Here is a 23,294-nt window from a genome sequence, read left to right as displayed (position 1 = left end):
AGCTTCACCTGTGAAATCAGCATTGTCTTTTTGCCATTTAAGATAAGTAAAGTGAGGCTCAGAGAGGTTGAGTGATTGACTAAGTCACACAGCAAATAGGTAGCAGAGCTAAATATGAAACCCAGGGTGACAATATAGGGCATGTTCCTAACTACCGCACTAAATGTATGAAACACAAACATAAGTATTATAGAAGAGGACATAGATAAGTATTGGTTTTCCATTGTTCCTTGTTGCAATTTCAGAGGAATAGAACTAGGCTAGACAAAAAGGATTTTCTTTTTGTTTCTTCACTTTTTATTGTGAAATGTAACGTTAAGAAAGGTGCCTAAGGGGCATCTATGTGGTTCATTTGGTTAAGTGCCTGACTCTTGATCTCAGCTCAGGTCCTGGTCTCAAGGTTGGTGAGTTCAACCCCCATGTTGGCCTCCATACTGGGCATGGAATCTACTTAAAAACTAATTAATTAATTACATAAAATCTCAAAGGAATAGGAGCCAACTGAAAGAGCTTCTGATGGCCAAACTGGAACAATATGAGCTATAAAGTAAAGTTGTATTAGATTATAAACCAAAGTATTAAATAAATAATCCATGAGTCCATATATAAGTGATAAACAAATGGGAGAGAAGAGACAAATCTCCAATGTGGAAGAATTCCATATAACTTATATAGCTACTCCACCCTCTAGGAGGTAGAAAATAACTCCCTACATCTTAAATGTACAAAGAGGACAGTATGAGGGCACCTGGGTGGCTCAGTTGGTTGGGTGTCTGCCTTTGGCTCAGGTCATGGTCTCAGGGTCCTGGGATTGGGCCTCACATTGGGCTCCCTGCTTGGTGGGGAGTTTGCTTCTCCCTCTGTCTGCTGCTCCCCCTGCTCGTTCTCTCCCTTGCCCTGACAAATAAATAAAATCTAAAAAAAAAAAAAGAATAACTTTACAGTGGGACATGACCAACACTACCTCAGCCAGCTCAACATCAAGAGGGATAAGTCATGTTAATAGTATGACCCATGGCTATGATGTTATGAGAATGACAGTTTACCTCTGGAGAATTCCTCCCTAGAACCCATAGCACAGTCTAATTATGAGAAGACTATCAGGCAAGTTCTAATTGAGAGACATTCTATAAAATACCTAACCAGTGTTCCTGAGAACAGTCAAGATCATTAGAAACAAGAGAAGTGTGAGAAATTGCCATATATAAGAGGACCCTTATAGAAATGTGACACCTAAATGTAATATGGTATCCTAGATGGAATCCTGGAAAAGAAAAAGGACATAGATTAAAAAAAAAAAAAAAAAAAAACTAAGGAACTCTCTAAAGTATGGACTTCAATTAATAATAATGTATCACTATTGGTTTATGATTGTGTCAAATATGCCATCCCAGTGTAAGATATTAATAACAAGGAAAACTGAATGTGGGGTCTACTGTCTTTGAAATTTCTACATAAATCTAAAGGTATTTTAAAGTTAAAACTTTGTAAAAAAACTAATGTATTTGGAGAATTATCAAGTGAATACATGCATAACTACCACTCAGAGTGAAAACATTGCCAGCACCGATAAACTATTTGCTTTCCTTCTCAATGTTTTTTACCACCTTTCCCTCTATAGTAGTGAATTTTACAATACTACTTCCCACTTTTCTCTATAATTATATCACTATTATGCATTTCTAAATAATATAGTATAATTTTGCCCAGTTTTGAAATTTACATTTACACAAATGTAACCATGCAGTATTTATTTTTGTGTGTCTTGCTTAAGATATGTCCCTATTGTTGTGTTGCATTAACTATTACTACTCATTTTCATTGCTGTGCAATGCATTACATAATATAAATGCATCAAATTTTACTTGTAGGTTTTTTTGTTGCCGGGCATTAAGATTGCTTCTAGAGTTTTCAGTGCGGCTTATCTGAAAAGGATATTCTGATTATCAGATTTGCGAGATCTCTTGTAGATTTCTTTTCTTTTTTAAGAATATCTGCTTATGTGAGGCAAGGAGGAAGAACCTGCAGAAAACATGAGTGGGATCTTGCTCAGGGACTGGGATCTAGACTGAGAGTCCAGGAAATCCAGTGCTACTGCTCATACTTTGCCAGGAGGCAGTAGTCTGCCCAGGTGCCAAGTTCCCAAGAGGATGGGAACATTCCTTCCCAGAGATGTATGGACCAGCTCCTTCTCAATTTTATGCACCACTTTGCAACAAATGTCTATGGACCAAACAGCAGAAACCTTGACCTTAATAAAAATTCTTCATGCTTTGAAAAAACATGAATCTCTCCTGGGCACATGCCTACAAGGTGGACATACAGGAGTGAGGCAGTGAGGTCTCCCTTGCCTCCCCCCCCTACCACATCCTTCCGGAGACCTAACACTCTACATTCCCAACTCAAGTAAGACAACTTGCTAAATTTTCCAAGCTGACAAGTTCTTTATGTGCACGTGTGTGCACACACACATGGACACACACACAGAAACACAATGAAAATCTAAGTTATATCAAGGAGAGCTAGCTGTTCTTATTCAACTGGCCACTGTGACTATATTTTCCAATGAGTGTCTTTGAAGAAATGCTATTTTATTTTTTAACAGAGACACATCTTCGGCCAGCTTATTAAGTCTTGTTCTGCCTATTTTAGCGCCACTGTGTTCAGGCCACAACTTTTGGTTCTGATCAAGTAGAAGGCAGTCAAACCTAGTGATGAAGGTCCCAGGCTGATGAGTCAGAGCAGAATCCTGCCTTGAGTAGACCCCTTCTGAGCTGGATGACCGAAGTGAGTTACTGACCCTTCTGAAGCTGTTTCCTCAAATGTTAATAAATAAATAAATAAAGCCTTTCTTCACAAGTAGGTCAAATGAAGCACAATTGTACATAATGTACATAATTAAATAACAAATGTACATAGTTAACAGTTCCTAATACAAGAGGGAAAACTAATACATCATGAAGATTATTATTGATATTAAAAACACAATAACTTTGGACTCCTGGGTGGCTCAGCAATTGAACCCCCAATGCTTGGCTTTGGCTCAGGTCATGATCTTGGGGTCATGAGATTGAGCCCCATGCCAGGCTCTGCACTCAGTGCAGAGTCTGCTTCAGATTCTCTCCCTCTCCCTCTGCCTCTCTAAATAAAATAAATGAAATCTTATAAAAAATACAACAACTTATCTAGAAGTTCCTTTCCTTATTCCTGTGGTTAGACCTATTACTAAATATAGGGTTTTAGAATGCAGCTATAAAAATCTACTCTAATCTTTAGCATTTTATATTTCCTATGCTAATTTGAATTCATAGTGAAGTGAAAAATGATGCCCAGTGTCCGTGGAAAGCTTTGTGTTGTTCTCACTTCTAATTATAAGACAGACCAAATTTATATCTCTTCCCATTAGGTTTATAATTGGAGATCTGTTGGATTCTGAAAATGACATCTTTGAGCAGTCGAAAGAATGGGACTCTCATGGATCAGAAGAGCCACAGAAGGCCTTTGACCATGGCACGGAGCTGATCCCATGGTACGTGCTGTCCATCCAAGCTGATGTGCACCAGTTCCTACTGCAGGGGGCCACTGTCATCCACTATGACCAGGACACGCACCTGTCCGCCCGCTGCTTCCTTCAGCTTCAGCCTGACAACAGCACCTTGACCTGGATAAAGCCCACCACTGCCTCCCCAGCCAGTGCTAAAGCAAAACTTGGTGTGCTTAGTAACACGTCTGAGCCTGGCAAATTCCCCTTACTGGGCAATGCTGGATTAAGTGGCCTGGCGGAGGGGGTCTTGGATCTGTTTTCAGCAAAGGCTGTGTACATGGGACACCCTAGCATCGATATACACACTGTGTGTGTTCAGAACAAACTGGGTAGCATGTTTCTCTCCGAGACTGGTGTGACACTGCTCTATGGGCTCCAGACCACAGACAACAGATTATTGCACTTTGTGGCGCCCAAGCACACAGCTAAGATGCTCTTCAGCGGATTGCTAGAACTCACGAGGGCCGTGAGGAAGATGAGGAAGTTCCCAGACCAGAGACAGCAGTGGCTGCGGAAACAGTACGTCAGCCTCTATCAGGTAGGGATGCACCCTCCCCTGTCTCCTCACTCCTCACTCCCCTAACTCTTAAGATACTAATCCTAAACTGCACTGGGACCACCAAGGTTCACCCTTACACTCTCTCACTGGGCAGCTTTGACTCACTCTGTGCCTCAGTTTCTGATCTATAAAATGAGAGTGATAACAATACACATTCATAGGGTGGCTGTGGGGTCTGAGTTAATACATGTAAAACCATAATGTCGGCTGCTATATGTAAAGAGTAGTGTCTGACTCATAGTAGGTCCTGTTGTTATTTATATGAACACAACGACCGGGCATTGTACTTCTCACATCGGAAAGAAACTGGTTAATATAAGCCTTGTCACTTACTCAGTTTCCATTGAAAACATGACAGTGTAAACATTTTTATTATTAATTAGGGATTGGTTGATAACATTGGAAATCTTCACTTTGGAAACTGAAATCCTGCTTCATCCCCTGATGTGCTGTGTGACTCTTAGAGCATTAATTTACTGTGCATTGCTGCCTCACTGTAGAACTTCTGAGATTAAGAGAAACTTTCCCAAATGTAGGATCACTAACTCGTGCGCGGAGTTCTGCCTAACTAGGTTATCATATTGGCAGCAGCCCCCGAGGGAGTTTCTCACAGTCAGCTACTTGAAGTGAGTGGGTTTCTCACTACCCTAAAATGCTCAGGTGTATCAACACTCCAGCTAAGAGTGGCAGCAGGACTGGGCTGAGCAAGCTGTGGGAAGAGACACAGGCACCACCGGACTGGTGCACTTGCAGTGGACAAAGGGCAGATGGCTGGGAAGTGAGTCAAAAACCTGCCACGAGGGGACACCATTGATGGCGCTGCCAAATGAGTTGTAACTGAGTATTCAGTTTTTCTTTGTTATGCTTTTCTATCTTTTGGCAAAAACATTATCTTTTTTACTAGTGTCACTGAACAAATAGAACTATAATTTAACAATAATTTAAATTACTCAAATGACTGATTTCATGGTTCTAACATGTTTCCCACCAGCAAAGACATCCCCCCCAGGCTATTGGTAAGGGGATAGATAGATGATAGATAGATAGATAGATACATAGATACATAGATAGATACATAGATATTGCACATATGGATATGTGCAACATTTATGAGTAGAGAGCATATCCTGAATACTGATTTATTAATTGATTAATAAGCCCATAGTCCTATCTACACAGTGATACTAGGACTGCACAGCAAAAAGCCTGTTTCAGTTAACTCCTCCTAAAACAGAAACCAAAATACGAGCTTCCTGTCCATTCCACAGGGAGAGTCCAGTGTGGTCAGCTGCTTGGAAAAAAGGTCTTCAGGAGCTATTGTAAATATTAATCTTTAATTATAATCATCCCTCAGCCTTGCAGAATCATACAAATCCATGCAACCTGGACATAAACCAAAGCTCTGAGCTTAGTTACAATCATGGTCACAAACCTGACATGGTTTATCGGCTTCATTTGTTTCCCTTCCAATCTTAGAGCCTAAAGTAACTAAATTAATACCTAAGGCATACTTGGTTTCTCATTCACCCTGGCAACCTACAGTTTTTGCTAAAGGAGGCATCGGCTGAGACCAGGAATAGCAGAAGAGGTAAAATGCTCTGCTGGAGCAGAAACAGAGGAAGTGACTTGGAGCCAGCTTAGTCCTTCCTGGTTACAAACACAGCTACACTCCTGGCCCCCTCCCTCTCCCGCTACTTGGAAACAAGCCCTTACCTTGTAAAGGCAAAACAGCTCCATATACCTCTGTCACTTCTGAAAACACAGGCAATGGTCTTCCTCAAAACATTATTGTGCATGAGCCACCCAGGCAGGTGAGGCAACATATCTCAGAAACACACCCTCGGGACTTTTTTTTTTTTTTTTAATTTTTTTTAAGTGGAAAGGTTAGCAAATTGTTATTTTCCCATATGTAGACCAGCTCCCAGAGAACATCAAAAAGGTGCTGCCAGTGTGGTACCTGGCATCCTGTTAAATGTCAAATAGGCATCCTGTTAAATGCCCTCTTGGTGATTTATAATACTTCTTAGCACACTTAAGGCTCCTGAGAAGTCCTAAGGTACAAAAAAAAAAAAAAAAAAGAATTTAAATGTATCTGTGCATTTAAGAAATTTATGAACAATTGTGAGTTCTTCCAAATTTATGTTAACAGATAAAGAGTATTTCTTTATCCCCAGTTTGGGAAGGACTTATATAGAAAATAATCTTTCTGGGGCACCTGAAAGTGTCTCAGTTGGTTGAGTATCGACTCTTGGTTTCAGCTCAGGTCCTGATCTCCGGGTCATGAGATTGAGCCCCGTGTCGGGCTCCATGCTCAGCACAGAACCTCAGCTGAGTTCTCAGCTTGGCTTAAGACTCTCTCTCCCTCTCATTTTGCTCCCCCCACCACCCTTAAAATAAATAAATAAATCTTCAAAAGAATAAAAGAAAATAATCTTTCCAACATCTGAGTCTTCTTGTGTGATGAATGTATATGAAGCTGCTTTTTTTTTTTTTTTTTAATTTTATGTGTTTGAGAAAAAGCGTGAGTGGGAGGAGGCAGACGGAGAGGGAGAAGCAGGCTCACCACTAAGTAGGGAGCCCAATGCAGGGCTCAATCCCAGGACCTGAGAATATGACCTGAGCCAAAGGTAGACGCTTAACCAACTGAGCCACCCAGGAACCCCATGCTTTCTAATACAAGTATTTTAGTACTAGTAAATGTATTTGATCTAATGGAAATAGTAACAGGAGATAAAGCAAAAGACAAAAAGATACAGTAATGTTTGTAATAAACCCTAGGAATGCAGGAAAATAAAAGAAAGTAAGCCCCAGAGATTTGATGTGTGGTGTGGGACAAAGACTGGTATCATGAGCTTTGGCCTGAGGTTGCATGAGCAGAGCTAAGAACCCATAATCCTGGGTGTTTGGAAAGATCTCTGGGAATCTGAAAAGGTTCAAAGGAGGGTTCTCAGGTGAACTTTGGTTGTAAAAAACAGAAACAGATTTTGGCTGTCTTCAAGGGGAAAAAGGGATTTTATTCAAAGGATTAGATCAGTTAAACAGTCTCCAAAATATCATGTGTGAAGATAATGCAAAGAGGCCAAAGTGCATGAATACTATTTTAAGGAATCAGTTTCATGATCCTAATGTCCACGTGAACTTCTTTTATTTTCCTATATTTCCTGGCTTCATTACAAATGTCACTGTTTCTTGTCTTTTGGCTCCCTGTTCAGCAGGCAGCCGCCTCTCCCTCTGCCTGCCGTTCCTCCTGCTTGTGCTCTCGCTCGCTCTCTATCTCTGACAGATAAATAAAATCTTTTTTTTTTTAATGGAACTTTTCTAAAACTGAGAATATAGTTTCACTCACAGTAGATCTTCTCCCAAATTGAAAAGAGAAGGGACATCCTTCATGCATTCCCAACCAACGTTATTGTTTTTTACAAAATGAAAAAGAGTCAAACTATATTTCAGTTCCCAGAAAGTCTCCTTTAAAGATTAAACAAAGGCATGTGCCTTTTCCAGGCCTGAAATATTTCTATTAAAAGTAAAGCTTGACCCATGTTAGGATGTTCTGAATTTAGAAATACCCAAGCAGTAGAGGCTGATTCTTTTATATATACATGGTATGGGTCTAGTAAATTTTTTTTATTAAAGATTTCCTTTTTTTTAAAGCAGTTATAGTTGCACAATAAAATTGAGAAGAATGTACAGAGATTTTCCCATAAACCTCCTGCCCCCCATGCATAAATAAGTGGCCCCCACTTGTCAACATCACTCAGTAAAATGGCACATTTTTTACAAAAGATAAGTCTACGTGGATATATCACAGTCACCCCAAATCCACAGTTTACCTGAGGATTCATTCTTGGTGCTGTATATTGTATAGGTTTGTATAAATATATAATAACATATATTGATAATTATAATATCACATAGAATATTTTAACTACCCTAAAAATTCTCTGTCCCCTGCCTATTCATCTCTTCCTTCCACTTTACCTCACCCTACCCACCCCCTCCCCCCACCCCGGCAACCAATGACCTTTTTACTGTCTCCATAGTTCTGCTTGTTTCCGAATGTCATATGGGTGGAATCATACAATCATACTTTTCAGATTGGCTTCCTTCACTTAGTGTTATGCAGTTAAGATTCCTCCATGTCTTTTCATAACTTGATAGCTCATTTCTTTTTCTTGCTGAGTAATACTCCATTGTGTGGATGTACCACAATTTATTTATCCATTTACCTACTGAAGGACATCTTGGTTGCTTCCAAGTTTTGGTATTATGAATAAAGCTGCTGTAAATATTTCATGTTCAGGTCTCTGTGTGGACTTAAGTTTTCAAGTCTTTTGTATAACAACCAAGGAGCATGACTGCTGGATTGTATGGTAAAAGAACACTTACTCTTGTAAGGAACTGCCTCACCTCACTGCTTTCCAGAGTGGCCATTTTGCTTTCATACTAGAATGAATCCTTATTCCTGTTACCCCACATCCCTACCCAGAATGTGGTGGTGTCAGTGTTCTTGATTTTTGCCATTCTAATAGGTGTTGGAGTATCTTATTTTAATTTGCAGTTCACTGATGCTGTATGACATGAAACAGCTTCTCATATGCTTAATTTCCATCTGTATCTCTTCTTTGGTGAAGTGTCTGTTGAGATCTTTGGACTTTTTTAAATTGGGTTGTTAGTTTTCTTATTGTTGAGTTTTAAGTTTTCATTGTATATTTTGGATAACCATTCTTTATCAGATGTTTCTTTTGCAAACATTTCCTCCCCATCTGTGGCTGGTCTTCTAATTCTCTTGACAATGTTTTTTCCAGAGCAGAAGTTTTAAGTTTTAATGATGGGATCTATTAAATTTTCAAAGTTTTAGTCAAAACCCATAGATAAAATTTTTACAAAATTTCTTCCAAAATGCAATATTCGATAAGGTAGTTAAAATTTATTTATGAAATTGTGGCATGAAATGTTGATTCCACTTTGAAGTCAGTTGTAGCAGCTTGTTCACAGGGAGCATGCCCTCTATCAGGAAGGAATGATCTCCAACCTTCTTCATTCTCAGTAGCACTGTATTCAAGATTCATTTTCCAGGAAGAGAGATTCTAATTGGCTTATTTGGATCTTATGCCAACCATTGGTCAAGGTACCATGTTTCATCTTGATTGATAGACTCCAGACTGAATCCAGGGGCACCTGGGTGGCTTGGTGGGTTAAGTGTCTGCCTTCCGCTCAGGTCATGACCTCAGGGTCCTGGGTTTGAGCCCCGCATCAGGCTCCCTGCTTAGTGGGGAGCCTGCTTCTCCCTTTCCCTTTGTCCCTCGCTGCCCAGCTCATGCATACTCTCTCTCTCTCTTAAATAAATACATTTTTTTTTTAAAAAAAAGACTGTATCCTGTGGGAAAGATATATAGTAAAATTGGGGTATGGTTAGAGAAAAGAGAAATGATTAATGGGCAGGCATAAATCCCAGATATCCATCAGAGATCACCAAAAGATTTCCCACATCAAGCATCCCACTCACTCAGCATCCTGGGATCCATAACAGGATGCAGGAGGTGGGAGGTCACAATGCAAGCTTTTTTTTTTTTTTAATTTAGAACCAGGCTTTTTAATTGTGAGATTTCATTATAATTTACAATGATTATATTTTGTGTTAAGGAAACTTTATTTTTTAATTTTTTTATAAACCTATAATGTATTATGGGTATGCACAACTCAAGTCTTAAAATGAGATAGCTATTGAACATTAGGGTGAAGGAGCAAGCACGCACACACACACTCACATGCGCGCACACACACAGATCCACACAGTCTCACACGCGCACACACAGACACTTGCACATGCGTGCGCACGCACACACACATACTTTGTTTTTCAAAGAGCACTTACAACAAAGCAAAACCTATTTACAAGCACCTCTTTGGAGTTGCAGAGGAGGACTGGCCTTAAGAGCTTGCAGAAAGTAAAGACAGTAAATTATGAAAATTAATTTTAAAAGGTCCATTTTATACAATCTATGAAATATCACTCATGTTGGCTTTAATTCGCACGTGACTTTTTGTAGTTTTATTAACTGGCCTCCCTGACTTGGAGAATTGTTGGTGGTTGTTTAATGAGTAAATCTCTGCTGCTCCCCAAGGCACATGACTCCGCATTACCTGGTGAGAAGCAGCTGTCAGGAAGCATGCTGCCGCTTAGGAATCTTCTCCATGCTCACAGCAACATTGTATGCGTGGTGTTCTGAGTGGCCCGGGCTCTCTGTCCTTGGGTATCAGGCACTCTAGAGGACAGCAGCCCAACTATTTCCTTATTTATTTTACCAAGTGTGGTTGTTGACACATAATGTTACTTTAGTTCCAGGTGTGTGCCAAGTATTTAATAATATGTTCCCTCCGTGGTTATCTCCCCAGAGCCCTCTGGAGTGAATTCCAGGTATGCCACATACTCTGTATTGCAAATCAGACTGTCCCAGGCATCAAAGTAGATAAAAAACAAACAACAATAAAAAAACAAAAAACCTAGGATGAGGCAATACAAATAGAATTTTATCTTACTTAGTAGATACACACATACACATGCTCAGTCCTCCAAAGCCCTAATTTGCAAGTGCGTCTTCCTGATATTCCTACAGTGGCCATTCTGGAATGTAACCTCTGAAACTGGGAAGGGAAGTTTGTTGTCATCCCACTTGCCCGTGGCCCCCCGGAAAGCACATCCCTGGAACTCAGCAGGATGTGACCAGGACAACAGGATGTGATGAGACTCCCTACAGAGAGTCCTGACAGCTAGGACAGAGCCACTTGGGTGGCCAGACCTCTAGTCCGCCCTAACTGCCTGTGCTCCTCCACCTCTGGGGATTTACTAGAAGCCATTCATCTGTGGACCTCCGCACTGATTGCTGTCTCCTCATGTGTTCAGAATGTGGTTTTTTTACAGGAGGACGGACGGTATGAAGGCCCAACTTTGGCTCACGCTGTGGAGCTGTTCGGTGGCCGGCGATGGAGTACACGCAATCCCAGCCCTGGGACATCTGCGAAGAGTGCTGAGAAGCCCAGTGTGCAGAGGAACAACACACTGGGCATAAGCACCACCAAGAAAAAGAAGAAAATCCTTATACGGGTAGAGTGTTATTTATGGCGCCTCAGACCCAATCATCCAGCACTGTCCTATGGTCGACAACACCAGAAACTACCTTAGCGCATTTGGGGTGCAGACAGAATGAAACAAACGAAATGCAAGTGCTTACCAGGCACCTCCTGGTGCCAGGCCTAGTGTCAGGAATTGTGTCAACACCCAAAAACGTCAGGGGCTACCAAGAGTGAGCACTCAGTAGGAGTCACGGTGAAGCCATCTACAGAGTGCTGTGGGTGGAGACATAAAGAAGATCCAGGGCCAGGACACAGGCAGGAGAGGCTTCCCAGGGAAGCTGACAGATGGGTCTTGAAGGATCAGAGCGACAATGCCGAGGGCAGGGTTGGCAGGGAGGATTTCTGGCAGAGGAGGCAGGAGGGAGGCACGAAAGACTGGGCTTGTTCAGGGAAGCACACACAGTTCTGGGTTCGTGGTCCACGCTGGAGTAGAGGCTCTGTCGGGGGAAGCAAAGGCTGAAAAGACCAGGGATCCCATTGGGAAGGTCTTCGAGGGCCAAACTGCTCAATGTAGAACACAACTTAAAATATAGTATCAAGAGAACCAAACGAAATGTCCACAATTGAAAGATCAAGGAAAGGTGAGGTATACATACAATGGAATAGCATTCAGTCAGCCTTGCAAAAAGAAGGAAATCCTGGGTGAACCTTGAGGTCATTACCCTAAGTGCAATGAGCCAGTCACGAAAGGACAAATGCTGCATGATTCCACTTAGATGTGGTACCTAGAGTGGTTAAACTCTGAGAAACAGAAAGTAGGATGGTGGGTGCCAGGGGCTGGGGGACTGGCCAAGGGGAATCCGTTTTTCATTGCGTCCAGAGCTTCAGTTTTATAAGAAGAAAGCATTCTAGAGACCTGTTGCACAACAAGGTACATAGAGTTAGCATTACCCTACTGTACACTTAAAAATGGTTGAAGTGGTGGACTTTATGGTTTTTACCATGGCAGAAAATATTTGGTTAGTTACCACTATACATTCTATAATACATTATATAGAGATTATCACTATAACACGGTAAGGTAGTTTCTCCATGGTTATCTAGAAAAAGTCCCACACTTTGCATATGGGAGGCCATTGATGTCTAAGCCAACCTTTGTTGGCTTCATAATTTGGTCTCTATGCAGAGATGCCAGAGGTTGTGTGTCTGCTTTTATCAGCCCCCTCCCCGGAAAATGCTGCTGTATCCAGAAAAACAAGTGCGCCCGTGTAACATGAGATTCCTGGGTCAGCCCTCACAGGGGTCTGTACTGATTTGGGGTGGGGGCATGTAGAAGGTGGGGCAGTCAGAAAATAGGGACTTGCCTGAGCCGCAGCAGTGCCCAGAGGGAGAGAAACCCAGGATGAAGACTGTTGGCACGTGTGTGTTCCCAGGGTGAGAGTGGAGAGGCAGCTGATGACGAGATGGCCACGCGGAAGGCCAAAATGCAGAGGGAGAGTCGCAGTCGGAGTGGTTCAGACCCTCAAGACGTGAATGAGCAAGAAGAATCCGGTAAAGCCCCATACTGACATCTAAGATTTTTTTTTAATTATTATTTTATAGGGAAAATATGCTTTTGGTTTTCCATTATGATTTAAGTACTGTGGACATTCTTTTTTTTTTTTTTAAGATTTTATTTATTTATTTGACAGAGATCACAAGTAGGCAGAGAGGCAGACAGAGAGAGTGAGAGGGAAGCAGGCTCCCCACTGAGCAGAGAGCCTGATGCGGGACTCGATCCCAGGACCCTGAGATCATGACCTGAGCCGAAGGCAGTGGCTTAACCCACTGAGCCACCCAGGCACCCCTACAGTGGACATTCTTAACAAAACTGTCTTGTTAAATACAGTTATCTTTGCAGTTAACTAGGAAGTGGAACCTAAGAGGTACTTCTGGAAGCTCAGTGTGCTTGGAAGAAAATTCTCACTAATTAACTTGGCCTCATGGACAGAGGATATGAGATATACAAAATACAATGTGGTGGATGAGACAAGACCAGACCAGTGATTCTCAACCATGGCAAGATGATTTTTTTTGAAATATCTGGATGCCTTGGCAGCACCCCAGCCCCAACCAAGTCCAACACTTTCTGGCTGGGACCTGAACATCTCTGTATTTTTAAGCCCCAAATGATTCTGATGTGCAGCTAAGGTTGAGAACCCACCACATGAGTCCACTCATCAGAATATTTTGATACTTCTTGCATAGAAATTGCCGGCTAGGTGGATTTGCTCAGACATTCAGAAGCAGCTTTGATGTTTCTTTGATTTCTAGGGAAAGGATAACCTGGCGTCATTGTCTGGTTTCTCTGTTTCTCACAGAGGCAAATGCCGTCATGAGCCCTCCTAACACTCTGCCTTCCAGAAGAGCCCACTCCTTGACCACGGCTGGGTCCCCCAACTTGTCTGCTGGAATATCATCTCCCATCAGGCCAGTGTCTTCCCCTGTGCTGTCTTCTTCAAACAAGAGCCTGTCCAGGTGGGGCCTTAACATGATAAAACACAAGGACCCTTCACATCATTCAAGTTATGTAGAAGGGCATCATTTTTTAGTGCTCTGTGGAAAGACTGTCTCTAATTTTGACTTAACAATTAAATTGAAAACTGAAAAACCCCCAATTTTTAAAAGCTTCTAATTTTCCTGATTTTACACTCCTATCTTCTTGCATTACTCTGCTTGCTATTACTATATTACTATATATTACTAGTAGTAGTAGCAGTACTACTACTACTATTACTACTATATTACTACTACTATTACTATATTACTATCACTATATTACTATACTTACTATTACTAATTACTATATACTATTGTGATTACTATTACTAATTACTATTACTATATTACTAATTACTATTACTAATAAATATTACCAATTACTAATTACTATTACTAATACTTACTATTACTATATGTATATATATACTATATACATACTATTACTATATGCTACTTACTATATATATATATACTTACTACTTACTATACTTACTTACTATATACTTACTATATGCTAATTACTATATGCTATTACTATATGCTAATCGTATGACAGACCAACCCTTCAAAGGTCAGGAGTGCTAACACAACCCAAACTTTGATTTTCTAAAGTTGCCTTGTCAAATAGAGTAGCCGCTGGCCATGGGGGAAAAAGAAAGATGTCTATTTAAATTCGATTTTGAATCCATTAAAACTAAATAAAATTTAAAATTCAGTTCCTCAGTCACACTATGCACATTAAAAGTGTTCTATGCTACAAGTGGCTGGTGGTACTGGAATGCAGTGAGACAGAGAACATTTCTATCATTGCAAAAAATTGTTGGCTATCATTGCTCTGAGGAATAAAGTAAGTTTTAACGTAAGCTACCTTATCCTTTGCTGTTAGATAAAATATATTTAATACTCTTCTCTTATGTAAGACAAGATACACATGTCTGGAGAAACGAATGTATTAGAGCAAGTTGGGTATGTTAAGGTGTAATTCTAAAGCTGGTATTATAGTAAATTATTTTATAAGGTTCATGTGAAGTACAAATTTGAAACAACATCTAGATGAAATAATATTTCAGGTGAAATATTATTAGAAAATAATAATATGAAATAATATTAGGAAAGCATAACAAAGGAATTAGAATGCCATACCATTTCCCTCAACCCCCCAAACAGTTTAAGAAATGCAGAGGTTCCAGACAGAACCAAGATAAAACAGGCACTCTTTATCAAACAGAGGAGGAGTAGGAGGAAATGGGTCTGTGCAGACACTGGCTTTGGAAATGTTAATAACACACTTGCACACACACACACACACACACACACACAATTTCTCTCTCTCTCTCTCTCTCTCTCTCGCTCTCTCTCTCTTTCTCTCTCTCAAGGAAGTTTGCTACTGATAAGAACCCACAGTAAATCATCTTTTAAAGGGAAACTTTCTTTCACAATGTGAATAATGAACATAAGTTATGCTTTATACATTCAGATTTCTGCACTTTGTGAAGCTGGGTCAAAAGTACATGGGAATTCTTTGTACCACTCTCGTAACTTTTCTGCAAGTTTAGGTTTGTAACAAAATGAAAAGCTACATAGAATCAGAATTCTTTATATTTCAGCCTCTACAGTATGCTGGGTAAATAAAGTAGCCAAAGAACTTGGATGAAGTGGCTTTTCCTTTATTTCGATCCCTTACGAGCAGGAATGGGAGGAATGGGAAGGACAGAGTAAGGGAGGGAAATCTTTTCAAAGAGTTGCAACTAACATGCCAGAGACAAGATCATCAGCCCTTCCAACAGGACAGGGGTCAGTGCCCACCAGGTAAACCGAAAAGATAAGGCAAGGAAAGAAAAATTAGCCCAAATGCTGTTCAGGGAGAAAGCGAGGCTGAGCCCTGGAAGGGGAGAGAGTGGACAGAGTTTCCTAAAGTCTAAAAGAGAAGGGCTCCTGCTGACAGTGGCTGACACAGAACAAGAAGGGAAGAAGACAGGGAACATAACTGCTTAATGCAAATAACCTACTTTATCAGACCTTTTCCTCTTCCTGAACCTCCAACCTCTGTTTCTAACAACACTTTGGGGATCAACACGCTTGCCTACAAACAATGACAAATCCATCTTTTGTAATACTTGTAGAGAGTGCTTTCAGATGTCAACACAAAATAATTTTCCTTGAATAAACACTATTAGCAAGATTTCGGATAAACTGGCTGTTCATTATAGTATTCCGTATATTTTCTTACATATTTCAAATATTTTGAAAGTAAAAAAAGATAAAGCACAAGAAAACAAAAATAAGCAAGAAAAAAAAAGATCCTGGTTATTAATTTGACCAAAAACCAATCAAAACATTTCTTATATTATCCTATAAGGAACCAGTATAGAAAAGAAAAGTGTTATGAAACAGCTAGACTGAGCTTTTGACCGAGTGGACTGATATTTTTATATTGAATATACAGCCTTGGCAGGTGCAGATATATTCTAGGCAGAATTGGCTTTTTTCCATTCTTAATATTTTTGTGACTCACATTTTCCGTTAGTATTAAAAGTCCTTCCTTGTTTTCATCTAATAACTGGTTAAGAAAGGAAAAAGAGAAGACATTGATATGTTCAGGACTTTGCTCTTAAACGTAATTCAGACTATGGGAAAGAACGTGCAAATTTTTCCATAGGTTATGCTTTTGAAAAAGCATAGGCAATTTTGAAAAAATGCCTTTTCTTCAGAAACGTTGCATTTAAGTTCTTTGGTCCCACTAACCTGTGATTTCAAAGAACTGTTTTGATTAGTGGGAGGATATTAACCTTAGCCTTGTGGCCTTATTACATAGGCTATAAACATAAAGTGGTTTCACTGTATCATATGTCCTATTTACTCTGACACCGTATAGATTAATTTTGAGAGAAATGAAAACAGAGTCCGGAAAAGAGCCTCCGGTTTAAATGACTTGCAGTCCACTTTTTGCCTCGCGTTGCCCTTCGGAGGGCGTCTATTGGGGCGGGAGGATACTGCAGCCCTGGTGTGCCTGTTAAGTTCCCGTCTTTGTTGCAGTGCTTGGAGCAGCAGCAGCTGGCACGGGAGGATCAAAGGAGGAATGAAGGGTTTTCAGAGCTTCATGGTTTCCGACAGTAACATGAGTTTCGTTGAATTTGTTGAGCTGTTCAAATCATTCAGGTAGGGCAGGCTTCCTTCTTATGCTCTCTCAGCCCCACGTTTCCATGACAATACTCAATGTGTTTTCCACGCCCCACCCAGCGTGAGGAGCCGTAAGGACCTAAAGGATCTCTTTGACATCTACGCCGTGCCCTGCAGCCGAGCCGGCTCCGAGTCAGCCCCTCTCTACACCAACCTAACCATCGATGAAAACACCAGTGATCTTCAGCCTGACCTAGGTTTGTGCAACCCCGTGCCATTTCCCGTGGAGACCTTTCTATCTTAAAACGAAGGTTAGAGATCCCGTCACACAGACCTTCATCCTGTCCCACGGGATGTGCTGCTACCTGAAGTGTGGAGGAACACTTTTAGGATTCCTTCAGGTTGCCTAGAGGATGGGTACCGTTGGCATTTTAGGCAAGGAAATTCATCATTGTGTGAGTCTGTCTAGGCATTCTGGAATATTTAATGCACAGAGCCTTCCAGTCCTGATAGTCAGAAACCCTCTCCCATCCACGTCCAATGTGCAGTAGGTATGTGGTGCATCACCTAGGCGTCCCTGCCGGTGGGCTGATGGGTACTCATCAGAGTGGGAGTTGCTTGCCCTTTGACAAGGAGACCTTTAGTGAGCTTCTCCTGCTCAACATTCAGGACACTTTTCCGAGTGTAAACTGGAATGTGCCTCCTGTGCCCCACTCACCACCACCACTACGATCACCACCGCTCATACACTGTAAGCCTGTTAGTTTTCTATTCTGTTCTCTTGGGAGACAAGAAGCACAAAGGGGCAAAAACAAACTGTCCTCTTTCATACAGTTGCTCTTTTATTACTCAAAAACCTCCATTGTCCTCAACTTAGACTATTAACCTTTTCAACTCTAGTCACAGAATGTGGGCAACTGTGGATTAGTCAAGTAGTTACGCTCGTTAAAAAATTAATAAGCATCTTTTTAGAGAAGTTTGAGGTTTACAGAAAAATGATTGGAAGGTATAGAATTCCCATACATGGTTCACTCCTGAACAAGGCAAGTGTTACGGGTGCCAGTGCTCCTCCAGACAGTCAGAAATCCACATGTTAACGTTTGACTTCCCCGAACTTAGCTACTAATAGCCTGGTCTTGATCAGAAAAACCTTACTGATAACATAACGAGAAGTTGATTAATCCATATTTTGTATATATATGTGTGTGTGTATACTATATTCTTATAGTTAAATAAGCTAGAGAAAAGTAATTCTTATGAATAAAATCATAGGGAGGATAAAATCCATTTACAGTATTATACTACATTTATTGAAAAGATCTGCATACAAGTGGACCCTCACCGTTCAAACCTGTGTTGTTCAAGGGTCCACCGTACCCTCCCCCCACACACATATAACGTTTTTCCTATTATTAATATCTTGCATTATTAGCATGCTATATTTGTGACAGTTTAGCTAATACCAATTTATTTTTATTAGCTGAAGCCCATAGTTTAGTGTTCACTGTGTTGTACAAGCTGTGGGTTTTGACAAAAGTATAATGACCCATATCTACCATTATAGTGTCATACAAAATAGTTCTGATGTCTTAAAAAAATCCCCTGTTCTCCACCTGGTCTTTCTTCCCACCTTCCCTCTGAACCCCTTTTTACTATCCCCCTAGTTTTGTCTCTTCCAGAATGTCATATCATTGGAATCACACAGTTTGTATGTAGTGTTTTCACATTGGCTTCTTTCTCTAAGGAATATGTATTTAAGGTTCCCCTATGTTTTTTTCATGGCTCAATAGTTCATTCTTTTTATCACTGAATAATACTCTGTCACATGGATATACCACCAGGTGTTTATCCGTCCACCTTTTGAAGAATATCTTGGCAGCTTCCAAGTGTTAGAAGTTATGAATAAAGACACTATAAACATTTGTGGGCAAGTTTTGTGTGGACATAATCTTTCAACTCTTTTGGGTAAACTCTTTTGGGTAAACACCTGGGAAGGCTGGATCGTATGGGCAAGCCTATCTTTAGCCCTGTAAGAAACTTCCAACTTCTCTTCCAAAGTGGCAAGAATTAAAAAGGCCATACCAAGGTTGGTGCCAATGTGGGACACCTGGAGCGTGGCTGGTGGAAAGGTAAAATGGTACAGCCACTTTGGAAGAGGTTTGTCAGTTTCTTTTTTTTTTTTAATTTTTTATTTTTTATAAACATATATTTAATACAGGGGTGCCTGGGTGTCTCAGTCAGTTAAGCAGCTGCCTTCAGCTTGGGTCATGATCTCAGGGTCCTGGGATCCAGCCCCGCATCGGGCTCCCTGCTCAGCGGGAAGTCTGCTTCTCCCTCTCCCTCTGCCGGCTGCTCTGCCTACTTGTACTCTCTATCTGTCAAATAAATAAATAAAATCTTAAAAAAATTAAAACAAAACAATACACTCTTGGGCGCCTGGGTGGCTCAGTGGGTTAAAGCCTCTGCCTTCAGCTCAGGTCATGATCCCAGGGTCCTGGGATCAAGCCCCACATCGAGCTCTCTGCTCAGCGGGGAGCCTGCTTCCTCCTCTCTCTCTGCCTGCTTGTGATGTATCTCTGTCAAGTAAATAAATAAAGTCTTTAAAAAAAAATACACTCTTACCATCCAATCCAGCAATTATATTCCCTGATAGTTATCCAAATAAGCTGAAAACTTATTTTCACACTGAAACCTGCACACCAGTGTTTATAATTACACTTGTGAAGTACAAAACAACTATAGTTTTAAGGGTTCATCTTCACTATCTGTAAAAGTAAAAATGTAGTTATTCTCAAAAATCAAAGTTCAAACTCAGCCTAAAGTCCCCAACTGAATGTGGAGTTAGTTCTCCTTTCATACCCTGAGCTCATGGGCTTTCAAGATCACTGACCTCGTTCTCTCTTGGTTTCTTTAATTTATTCTTGGATTCATTTTTTTTATTCCCTCGACTACGTGAAGCCAGGAATGAACACTGAGTGTGATGGCTTGTGTAGACAGATGCGTGAAGAGACTAATTTCACAACACCATTATCTCCAAAGTGAACTTTGTGAAAGATTCTGGCTAGCTTGCGCATATTCTGTGGGTGCTTCTGTTTCAGATTTACTGACCAGAAATGTCTCGGACTTGGGGTTGTTCATTAAGAGTAAGCAGCAGCTGTCAGACAACCAGAGGCAGATATCTGATGCCATTGCTGCTGCGAGTATCGTGACTAATGGCACTGGGGTTGAGAGCACGTCTCTGGGCATCTTTGGGGTCGGCATACTCCAGCTCAATGACTTCCTTGTCAACTGCCAGGGAGAGCACTGCACTTACGATGAAATCCTCAGTATCATTCAGGTATGTACCATTTTGTACACACATGTGTGTAAAGCCTCTGACTGTTCTAATTATTTTCTGCTAAACATACTGTTTCTGTACTTCTTTCCAGAACCGTTAAGTCTGGGGCAGAAACAGAAGGGTTTCATTAAATGCCAAGTATATGTGTTCTTACTTGACATACAGTTAACATAGATCGCAAGCCTTCTCTTGGTGACTGCTATAAGGAATCAGTATATGGTTCCTTCTTGTTGTCCTAGCACATAATAAAATTAGTCGTCTAGGTTTTCAACCTCTTTGATCATTTAGCAAATATTTATTAGCTCCTTCTATGGGCCCAGCTCTGTTCCAGGATGTGGGATATAGTAGTAACTAAGATCACGTTCTGGCCTTCACCCAGTGGGTGAGGCAGACAATAAACAAAGAGAGAATGTAATTTCAGGTGTTGATGGATTCTGAAACACTCAAGCAGAGTCAGGGGATGCAGTGAGGCTTGAGGCTGCAAGGAGTAAGCACAGGCCACCCTGAGGAGGTGACAGTGGGGCTGAGCCCTGAATCAAGAAGCCGTGTGAAGGTCTGAGGAAAGAGCATTCCAGACAGGGAGTAGCGAACTCAAAAACAGAGATGGGAGCGAGACAACAAAATGGCTGGTGGAATAGGAGCCCTGTGAGCCAGACACACAACAGTAGACATGATTCCAGACAGATGGGCAGGGGCCAAGTCATCTGGGCATTTTAGGCCACGGTAAGAACTTTGACTTCAGTCCATGTGACATGGGAAGCTACTGGAAATTTTTGAGCAGGGGAGTAACCAGATTTGATTTATGTATTCAAGAGGTCCCGCTGGCCCCATTGGAAAGTAAGCTGTGCTGGGAATGAGGTGGAAGCTGAGAGACCGGGTAGGAAGCCGTCCCAGTAGCCAGGCAAGAGATGATGATGGCTTCCTCAGGAGGGTGGCAGGAGACGGGCTGGGACCTCATTCGGGCCATATACAGCGGGCTGGGTCTGGAGTTCCAACCTCCCTTGTCAGCCGATTGGGAATGAGTGGATTCTCTGCCCAGCAGCTGATCACGGAAAATGCTAACGATGTAAGATTATGATCCCATGGTCCAGTGCTCACTCTACTACTACTACTACTATTGTGTTGGGAGCACTGTACCGAGTGCTCTCTGTGACTGGTCTCATTTCGTCTCTCCCCAGCTCTGTGGTAGCTGCTTATCCCCATGTTCACCTGGAACATGCTGACAACCATCTGTTCTCATATGAATCAGCCTTCGACTTTTCCCTTGCTCTCCCTTTTTCTCTTAAATAAATACGCTTCGTATAATAAACGCACATATAATAAATGTTTTCTTTGGGACTAAAATACTGCCTCTTACCACTGCATAACAAAATTAGTTCAAATATTTGGGTTAGATGTTTCCTGATGAAAACAGAACAGCTTTAAAAAATGATGTGGTGGTTTTTTCCCCTTAGTTTCCTTTACCTAAATATCACTCTCTTTGTGTCCCTTGCAGAAGTTCGAGCCTAGCGTTAGTATGTGTCATCAGGGCCTACTGTCATTTGAGGGATTTGCAAGGTAACCTTTAAAATCTCTTTTGCCCATCATTTGAGAGTATCTGTTTTCCTCATGCAGACCTAAGAAAATGTATTTCCTCTAGGTTTCTGATGGATAAAGATAATTTTGCCTCCAAAAATGACGAGTCACAGGAAGACATTAAAGACTTGCAGCTGCCCCTGTCCTACTATTACATTGAATCTTCACACAATACCTACCTCACAGGCCACCAGCTCAAAGGAGAGTCCTCAGTGGAACTCTACAGTCAGGTACAGAATTGCACGTGGCATATGATTTCCACTAAACCTTATTGATATAACCCCCAAAGTCACAAAACCCTGACCCCGACTCCTTTGAAGAACTTACAAGCTTTTATGTGGGGAATGTGAGGAAACATGATGTATGGGAAAACTGCCTATACATACAGTTGTTTTCTTTACTTCTTTTTGTTTTCTTTTTCCCTCCTATCTATACTTAACCCTTATACAAGGAAAAAAAAAAAGTATTTGTTTGAGACTCATAGCTTTTAAATCCTACTTAGTCTGACCTACTCCTACTAAAATTAGATTTTCCCATGGGAAAATTAATCGTTTCACTAAATGGTAAATAAATCAATGTATTATAATGGGAAAGCATAATAGAAAATTCAACAGAATTTCTAGGAAGTTAATCCCAAAGTACTGTTTATTTTCATTTACAATTTGTTAGACAATCAATCCATCCCTGTCTACGGTAACCAACTTCAGGAATGAAAATCTACAAAGACTGTAGGCACTGAATGCAAACATTCTTGGAAACTCATAAGGGTCTCTGGACTAGAAAAAGCACATCCTTTTGACCTTCACACCACGTCTCAGTGATCTGCATGTCAGTTGCCTCTTTATATCTTTTGCAGTTTTCTCATCTGTGCTGCCTATTTTCTGACCTCTTACAAGAAGGGTTCATCGGGAAGAAAAGTGAGGCTAGGCCCGGGAATATAAATGTGTGGTTGTGAGGGGTAGGGCAGGGAGGGTGTTCAAGTGTGAGAATTATCATCATTTACACAAACCCAGCAGAGTTGAGATTCCTTTGTTCTCCACATCAGTCCAGATATTCTGTAAGCCTGGGTCAGACTTCTGTCCCAAAGCTTATCTAGTATGGAATTTATATTTTAAACGCTAAATTCTAAAAGACTTTTATTATGAAATGAAGAGGTGTCCTTAGAGTCGTGATTTTCAAAATAGAAGTTCTATCAGGAGACCTCAGCCAGGGAAATTGAGAGGAACAAACAAGGGTAGGGGGGTCCCCATCCCCACTGTAGCTAAAGGCCTATTCTTCTTATGTGCTTTGCACATGACCCTCCATTTGCACAGAGAATTCCAAGGTCAAAATGGAGTTTGAAATCCATTGTTCTAGTTCTAGGAGAAAGACGTGAACCATGTGTGTGTGCGCACGCGCATGCATACATGCAGTGTGTCTGTGGATTTCTCCCAGGAAAATGTGCAGGGGCCAATGTCCTAGCTTTAATTCCTACCTCACTTCCCTATTTGACCTCTAAGAGGTGTTTTTTTAACCCTTTAGCATTACACCCCAAATAGAGATCA

The 23,294-nt window shown here is 41.0% G+C and overlaps 1 protein-coding gene across 3 annotated transcripts in view; it reads left to right on the top strand.

Moving 5' to 3' along the window:
• Positions 1-23,294, top strand: part of PLCE1 (phospholipase C epsilon 1) — a 320,103-nt gene that overhangs the window by 242,586 nt on the left and 54,223 nt on the right. For 2 of the 3 annotated variants that reach the window (XM_059169408.1, XM_059169410.1), the window contains 9 exons: positions 3,407-4,082; positions 11,008-11,208; positions 12,611-12,728; positions 13,538-13,694; positions 16,755-16,877; positions 16,959-17,095; positions 19,937-20,175; positions 21,671-21,732; positions 21,815-21,980. In XM_059169408.1, coding sequence (XP_059025391.1) covers positions 3,407-4,082; positions 11,008-11,208; positions 12,611-12,728; positions 13,538-13,694; positions 16,755-16,877; positions 16,959-17,095; positions 19,937-20,175; positions 21,671-21,732; positions 21,815-21,980 — 1,879 coding nt within the window. The remainder of the gene's footprint in view (positions 1-3,406; positions 4,083-11,007; positions 11,209-12,610; positions 12,729-13,537; positions 13,695-16,754; positions 16,878-16,958; positions 17,096-19,936; positions 20,176-21,670; positions 21,733-21,814; positions 21,981-23,294) is intronic. The other variant, XM_059169409.1, reaches the window with a different exon arrangement.

Source organism: Mustela lutreola, chromosome 4 (genome assembly GCF_030435805.1).
Source record: "Mustela lutreola isolate mMusLut2 chromosome 4, mMusLut2.pri, whole genome shotgun sequence".
Taxonomy (NCBI): Eukaryota; Metazoa; Chordata; class Mammalia; order Carnivora; family Mustelidae; genus Mustela; species Mustela lutreola.
The sequence above is the reverse complement of the archived record's forward strand: the minus strand, read 5'-3'. Positions and strand labels throughout refer to the sequence as shown.